Below are 8,687 nucleotides of genomic sequence, written 5' to 3'. Positions count from 1 at the left end.
AAAAAACAAGGCCAGTGGGATTTGAGGATCAGGTGTCAGTGTTACATTAATGAACACAGAGCTTGTGCAGTCATTCATGATTGTATCTGCAGCCACTAGGCATGTAAGTGTTTATGAGCATGGAAGTGTGTATGTCGGCTTATCTCTGATCAGGTGTCTGCTTCAGCCAGCCTCCCCTCAGGCATCGGTTTAACCTGACTGCACTTTCAACAGAAGAGAGTTTTATCCCAGTATCTGTGTTGGCCTGTCTTATGCTGTTGCTTATGAGCATATCAACCATGCTTAAGTAAAATAAAAGGCTTTTACTGCACTAAGAGGTCCCTTTTCTTTTGTGCTATTCTTTTTTTTAATATAAAAAATGAAATGTTGACAAACAAAAGTTTACCTACTGTATTGAACATAAATCCTTTAAATGACTTTATTGGACGGGAAAACAGATGTCCCATACAGATTTCCATAAAATAAAATATACATTAGCTTCATGTAACTTCATGTAATTTTGTTCCCACAGAAGAATCAAGTTAAAAAGAAGATCTTGCAAATAGGATTGAAAGACAGAAGGTGATTGAGAATGTGAGGTGATGAAACAAAGCCTTAGCTCAGGAATAACTGAACTCTGATACACTTATTCCTGGTCAGAGGAAGCCAAACCATTGGTCGGAATTGCGAGACATGATTCAAAATGTGTTTGATGTTTAGGAGTTTATTGACTTAATTGTTAGTGGTCAGCAGTTAAGAGTTTGTCTCATGGAATCCTAATAAAATGCTGATTTAATAATTAAAAACAAAGATGAATCCTACTCTTAATGTGCAATACTAATTAAATTCTTTTTCAAACTAACAAAAATTGTTTACTTGAGCCTTTTCACAGCTCTGATGTCAATCGTAGACTGCTGTTTTCATTTGTTGTTGCTAATGACAAGTTTAAAGATGGCAGAGTGAGTTTTCAATAAACCTGGCTGAGGATTCTTCTCAGATCATGGTCGGGCAAAATGAATAGTCACATAAAGGAATATTCTGAAAGAACTTTTTCATTTTCATTTTCTCTCTTTCCCAATCTTAATGTGTCTTATTGATTTGTGGTCTCTCATTTGTTGTTTTTCTTCCATTATTCATGTACTCGAATATTCTTTTTTTCTGTCTTTCTGTTTGTAATATGTGAATCGAAACAATATTTTGAACCCCTCTTCCTGCTCATTTTCTTATTTGTGCATTGACATTCTCTCGCTTTCTATTTATCTCTCTGTCTCAGCCCAATCAAATGCAATAATCACACCCATTTCCTCCCATCAGCTGTGCCACAGCGGCGACCTTGAGCCAGCAGGCTGTTGATTGGTTTTTGTGTTGATGATGTGGAGGTCATGAACCCAAGCACTTGGAATTAATGGACTTTGTCACACAACTACAGGGCCCTTGACACATACCGTCCCACATACACAGATGCCACGGGTAGTAATAGATAGTCAATGGGAGTCACAGCCCTCACAAACCTAATTATGTGAACTAATGTTGTGCGTCAGCCGGGGAATACGCACTGTGACACGCATGCACATAATCATACAGACTCAATCACTGCGGTGTGAGGTCACAACCTAAATCAGAAAGGTTTTATGTTTGTGACCATGGTGTAACATTGTTTGTGTAGCCAGTGGCAGCTGTAGGTACTGTGGAAGTGAACACACTGCCCTATCTAGATCATGTACACACATGCACCCACAGCACTGCTACACATCAGTATAGCAGTGCTTGGCATTGCGTAAAATAACAAGCTGCTGGTATGTTGAACAACTAAGTTCTGCGCCTGCATGACAGACATAACAAAGCAGCGTTTGCCGGAATTAGCCAACAGCGGAGCAGAGTCTACGGCAGTGTTTCTGCTAGAAAAGATTGGTGCCAGTCATGTGACCCGTCAGGTTTTATTTTATCGTCAAATGGGAAATGTTCCAGTCAAATATTTTCTATGTTTGTTGCACTTAAAAACAATTGATAGGCAGGTTATGTAAATAACTTATTCTTTTACTATCATCAAGGAATGTAGATTTATACTATTTATATTGAAATGTAGGCTACTTGCTACAGGCAGAGAGGCACATGAACCTGAATTAAAATAGGCGTAATTTCCATTTGCTAGGCTGAGGAATTAAAATAATACAAACTACAGTACAAACAAACTGGCTCATGAAATTATATAACTTAAATCAAAGTAATTGTAAACAAGTGTCTTTCTGCAACTCGCAATGCACATAAGCCTCTGCCTGACGTTGTTGCGCTGTTTTCATGCAGTTCTGCAGGGAGAAGCCTCTCTCTTGCTGGCACAGTGGAGATGGAGCAATCTGAACAAAGTCTGCAAACGTGCTGCAAATCCCTGTTTTGGCTATCAGGCATTTTGAGTTCTTTGTTTTTACCAAATGGTGAAAAAATGGTGGATAGCAATTCACAAAGTAAAAAGTAATTTATCAAAAGGTTGAGTCTTACCTGTGCATTTCTTTAGGCTGCCAGGCCGTTTACCATGCATTCCCAGTTTACAGTTGAAGTTTTCCTCCCAGAATTCAGCAAACCAAACATTTCTTCTGTTATTGGAGAGCGAGCGGCTACGGAAATAGCGGTCAAACGCTGTAAAAAACAAACAAAAAAAAGACAGACAGGGTTAAAGTTCAAACAACCTAGGGTGAAGAGGGGTTTTCAGTTTCCTGTTTGACACTATAATGAATACATCTATCTGTCCATCAAGAGGATGAAACCAGCCTTATTCTGTTTACACAAGTTGTTTTCAACACCTCCAAGATAATGGTGAAATGTGAGAAGGGCACTAGTGCTTCAGGAGTTAAGGGCTTCATTTCCGCTGAGCCTGTACTAAAAACTGTGATGTTCATGGTGGTATAATACATTTTTACTCACAAAGGCATATGTTATGAATAGCCTCTGGAACTGAAGAATGACTGATGACATTTCTGTGGAACCATGCAGTAGTAGAATTACATACTGAAGCCAAGATCAGGGAGAGCAAACATTTTAGACTGAGTCTACATAGTCTAAGTTGGCTACGTGTCCAATTTAATAGGTAGATAGCTGGGGGAGAAACAGGGAAAAACTTTTTCTCCACTCACAGGAATGGAAATACCTGTCAGAGGCTGGCAGGCTGAGATAAAGAGATGGGTGCTACAAAAGAGAAACGAAGGAGACAAAAACATTGCTTATACTTGTAGTTCAGACTTCAGTTAATTGGGAAAAGAGCTTTTTTGCTTAGTTGTCTGTGTGGTGGGCACAGCCGTGGCCACAAAGCAAGCTTAGAAAGTTGTAACCTTGTGCACTTTATTTCCTTTGGCTTATGTTTTCTTAAGATTGGTTCATATCATTTTCCAGACACATTATACCTACATGCTTTAGTTTCACTAAAACATGTATTAGTTACAAATAGTTTACAGGACACATGGTTTTGTTTCACATACAGTACATATACTTTATTTTTGTAGCGCGCACATTTAGTTACGTTTGTATTGTCTGTTTCTTTCTCATAACCATTGATTTCTTTTGAGCTCACCAGTTTGGAGATTCCACACAAATATCTTTTCAGGCAATCGGCTGAGCAAAAGGGTGGCGCCTGGAGAAGTAATTCTGTTTTGGTTAATGTTAAGTAAGGTTTATATTTTCTGAAGTAAGTGTTGGTTTTGTTTTGATTGTTATTTGTAGTTTAATTAGTACTGTTTAATTGGTAGTTTCCCCTTTTGTATCAAACCAGGTCTGTTCAGCCAGTATTTACTATATGTTCCTTTTGTTTCATGTCAGGTCAGTTGTATGTTAAGTTTGTTCTGTTAAGTGGTTTAGTTACATTCTCTTTAGTTGACCATCTTCACATTTGCTGTTTAATAAGTAGCTATTTTTGGGTAAAGAAAACACCCTTTTTTGTAACATATCTGTGCCTTCATGTGCCTTCCTGCTTGGTCCCTCCCAGTCTGTGAGGAAAATATGTAAAAACTGGATTTTTAGAAGACGTCTTCTTTCGCCATATTGTTTTATAACCCTCATTAACATCATCACTGGTGTGATGATGGGTACTTAAACACAGAGGGAGTTATCTATTGTTCCCATGTACCTCAGGTACAGTATGCCCCAAGTAGAGTGCAAAGAAGCATTTACACTTCACTAATGAAAATGAGTCCTTTCCAACACCACTGGGACTGTAATTCAGGGCAACACAGTGCACGTGAAACAAAACATGGAGCATACGGTAGATAAATCATTGGGGACTATCAGTCTGGCTTTGGACAGCCTGTGCGGAATGCCAGACTCGCTGTAAAAGGTGACAAGAGCCGCCTTGATCAATCTCCTCTGCTGCCAGGGAAATTGGTCCTGTGTGCACCTGTGTAGCTTAATTGCTACTTAGACTGCTGGGAACAGTGGTTTCACTCCCTGTGTAGCTTAACAGGTAGCACATATGGGATCACAAGCTTCTCATGATCACGGCTGTGAAGCTCATAAAAAATAAAAGCATTTGTGGTACTGTTAGAAAAGGAAATTATCTCCTCAAGTGGGCAATTGTTTGGGGACACTGGACTCTATGGGGCACCAAAGTCCCTCTAGTTATTTGAATAAAGGAATAGTGTGACATTTTGGGAAATATGTTTATTGCGTCCTTGCTGAGAGTTTAATGAGAAGATTGATAACAGTCTCTGTGTTACGCTATACACTAAAAATAAAGCAGGAGCCAGAAGACAGTTGGCTTAGCTTAGCACAAAGATCGAGAGCAGGGGGAAACAGCTAGCCTGGCTCTGTATAAAAAGTAAAAACCTATTTAAACTTCTAAAGATTACCAAGTTGCACATTATATCTGTTTTTTTATACAAAAACCAAAGTGAAAAAACAACAACACCTTGTGGTTATGTGGCAGACTATTTCTTTGACAGTTGCAATGATTTCCTGGAATCACCATTGGTTGCCTGGCAACCTTTCAGTGACAACGAGACTTCAGTAAGACTAGTTTTTTGAGGAGCGCCAGGCTAGCGGTTTCCCCCAGTTTCAAGTTTTGCTTTGTGCTAGGCTAAGCTAACCTCTAGCTCTGGCATCATATTTAGCAGAAAATATGACAGTGGTCGAGATCTTTTCATTCCAAAAATGGCAGACTATTCCTTTAACAGAAAAGGAATTAGTGAAATATACAATGATTTAAGCACAATATAAACCAAACTGATAGGCCTAAAGGGGGAAAAAATAATAGAAAGTCCAACCTTAAGGAATGTAAAAGTGGTGGATAAAAAATTTGAAACACTTGAAACACACTCTTCCTAATTTTCCTATCTTTCCGACAGAAGTTTTACTTTGTCCATAGGAACATATATGTCAGACTCTGCCCCTCTGTCCTGTGGTGTGCCTCAAGGTTCTGTGCTCGGCCCCCTGCTGTTTAGTGTTGAGTCTGTATGTGCTTCCTCTTGGAAAGATTATTGGTAGTTTTGAAGACATGTCTTACCATTGTTATGCTGATGACATCCAATTATATTTATCTTTTAGCCCTGATAGACTAGACAAACTGTCCTTGTGGCACAATTGTTTGGCCTCCATTAATGAATGGATCTCAACTCTTCTGTCTCTTCTGATGAACCCATAGCATGTTCCCTCATGTTGACTAGCCAAAGCTGACTTTGATTCATTTAAACCTCTACATAGGCTTTCTCGCCCTTACTCTCAGTTTATATCTTGTCACCTTTGTGTCCCTCCAGGAATCAATTATCTCATAGTGAGCTCTGACAGGGAGCAAATGAGGATATCCTTCCTGCCGTAATAGCGAAAACTTGTTATCCACTGGCAGCAAGAGTTAGGGAACATGGGTGTATTTCACTTTCTGATCTTTCCTCCCTGTCCCCTAAATTTGATCTATTAGACTTTGAACACACACACACACACACACACACACACACACACACACACACACACACACACCCACCCACACCACACACACCACACACCACACACACACCACACACACACACACACACAGCTACAGCCAGGTCTGAGGAAAGAGTCTCAGTGCAGATAAAACAAAATGTTGGTATCTTCAACAATTCTTATGAGAATCCCACTTTATCTATTGTCAGTTACTGTTTAGGAGCATGGCGGTACTGCACGTGTCTCTGTTTTCACACACATCCTTACCATCCACAGATGCTCGTTTGGGAAGAATCGTGATGGCTCCCTCGGCCACTTTCTCCTGGCCAATCACAGGTGAGATTTTGGACCCCCAGCTGTCCGAACCCACCCACAGGAAGTGACCCGTCTGGTTGTTCCTTTTAGCTGCATCCAAAACTCGTCTGTTTGAGAAGAGACCGGAGAATCAGAATGTTAATGTAGTTTAGAAAAGAACAACAAAATGGGTTCTGGCTTGATCCTACTATTACCAACTCCCCATCCTCAGAAACTGTCCCATGGTCTGGAAAACTGCATCAGCTAATGATAAAAAGCTGTGTGTATCACTGTATAATATGTGTGTGTGTAAGATATATATATATATATATATATATATATATATATATATACATAACTGTACAATATATGTCTGTGTGCATGATATACACACAAACACACACACACACACACACACACACAAACACACAGGACTTTAAATTAACCTTTTAATCACCACCCAACATGGCCAGTCCATTTAAAAAAAAAATCCAGCCAATCACATTTACCACTAGCCAAATTTGTACTAATTTCAACACATTTCAATAACTTAATGACCTAATTTCATCAAATGTAGGGACTACAAGGTGTTCATGAGATATGTAGGATTAGTACTACAAGCAGTGTTGCCAGATGAAGATTACATTTCCAAGCCAAACACTCAAAACCGCCCAAATTTCTTGGCAAAAGCCGACCAATCTGGCAACATTTCTTTAGCCGGCCAATGCAAACAGACACAGTATTGTTTGCTGCTTTCATTACCAGCCAAATTGGCTAATAACTTTACAATGTTACCCGCCAAAGTAATTTTTACCGGCATTTGGCGGGTTAGCGGGTGTCAATTTAAAGCCTTATATATGTATATAGAAAATAGGACAATTTTATTTTAAAAAAACATTTCGCATGTTATAATATCAGTAGATCAACATCAATGATATTATTTTTTTGAAGGAATAGTCTGTTGATCATTATTCCTTTTAAGTAAATGTGGATATCTTTACAATTTTATTATAGAATCAGCTAAAAAAAGAAACACAATATGTCACTAAACCATGTGTAAAAGTGAAAGCAGCAGAAAAATGATAAGCAGTTGCAACGAGGTACTTGTTTAAGTGCGTAGCACGTACCGTATGTCATCCTCATTAGCAAACATGATGACGGCCCTGGCATTGGAGGTCTCCAGCAGGCGTCTGATGATCTTGTCAAACTCCCCTGGCCTGGGCTCCCTGGGGATCTTCAAGGACTGGGCGATACACACACCACCTGGGACACAGAGAGAGACAGACATAGAAAGAGGGAAAGAATGAACTCTCTGTATTTTAGCGACTGATTTGCATTTCTTTATTTTGTATTCATCACTCACATTTAGTTGCTCTCATTCGATTTGGCCCATACCCAGTTAAGAAAACGGTGTTATAAACTCTGTGTCAAACATATGGTGTATGACAGTGTTTTGGTTTTGCATGTCCAGCTGCATCAGCATTTTGAGATAAATATAAGAACAACTGGACAGTTAGTGTATCAGCAGCAGCAAAAAATCCAAACCTCAGGATGTAGTACTATTACTGGCCAAGTGACTTTGGGGAATGCCAAAACACAACAAGCAATAACAGATGCATTATACAAAATATACAAGGATCACAGATTGCCATATTAAACAGTCATGCCAAAACAGACATATTATGAAACAAGAGTTAGAGTGTTGGGTGTAATAAGAAAAGGTATAAAGGAACTGAAGTAGACAAAAACAGATAATTGGAACAGAGAAATAAAATAAACTAGGAGGAGCACAGACCTCCATCAAGGCCGATCTGCTCCCAATTTCAATGGGCTATTCTTTAGGCCATGCTAAACCCTTCCACCAAGTTTCATGAAAATCGGGCTAGTTGTTTTCCTGCTGACAGACAAAGTTAACCACAAACATAACCTCCTTGGGTGAGAAAATAACAAAAGGCTGGGAGAGAAAGGACTAAAGGATGACAGCATGTTGGACACGGAAAAGAAAATCCCTCTTAAGAAAAGGGAGGGAAAGAGAGAAGTAAGTAAGAAGGAGAGGAGGAGGAGGAGGAAAGAGGCAAGGAGTTTGAGATAAACTAATGGAAGACAGGATGGAATGAAAAGAAAAGAAATTTAAAAAAAAAATGCTGAAAGGAAATTAAGGTGACTTAATTTCCTATTGTGGAGGATGACAAGAATAGCAGTCAGCAATATTAGTTCACTCACAATATGTGATAATGAGGGCAATTTTGTCGACCACATACACCCAGCACACATATTCTCTACTTTTCTCACACACAGAATCCAACATCCCATACTGCTTTGAACTAATCCAGACTCTATATGTAAGCTGTTCCATTAATTAACTCTGTTTCATTACATCATTAGCCCAGCTCAAGGTGTAAAGGTGTGTGTGAAAGAGGATTATGTCATTGCATTAAACTTGCTTTATCCTGTGCACAATACGACTGAATAATTGTATCCATCCACAGTGCCTGTGTGTGTGTGTGTGTGTG

At 39.2% G+C, this 8,687-nt stretch overlaps 1 protein-coding gene across 6 annotated transcripts in view; it reads right to left on the bottom strand.

The window, feature by feature from the left end:
- Positions 1-8,687, bottom strand: part of grm8a (glutamate receptor, metabotropic 8a) — a 311,638-nt gene that overhangs the window by 69,925 nt on the left and 233,026 nt on the right. For all 6 annotated transcript variants that reach the window (XM_032505014.1, XM_032505015.1, XM_032505016.1 and 3 more), the window contains 3 exons: positions 7,302-7,437; positions 6,148-6,302; positions 2,476-2,613 (listed from right to left, as the gene is read on the bottom strand). In XM_032505014.1, the coding sequence (XP_032360905.1) occupies positions 2,476-2,613; positions 6,148-6,302; positions 7,302-7,437 (429 nt within the window). The remainder of the gene's footprint in view (positions 1-2,475; positions 2,614-6,147; positions 6,303-7,301; positions 7,438-8,687) is intronic.

Source organism: Etheostoma spectabile, chromosome 23, assembly GCF_008692095.1.
Source record: "Etheostoma spectabile isolate EspeVRDwgs_2016 chromosome 23, UIUC_Espe_1.0, whole genome shotgun sequence".
Taxonomy (NCBI): Eukaryota; Metazoa; Chordata; class Actinopteri; order Perciformes; family Percidae; genus Etheostoma; species Etheostoma spectabile.
This window is presented reverse-complemented; position numbering and strand designations above follow the sequence as displayed.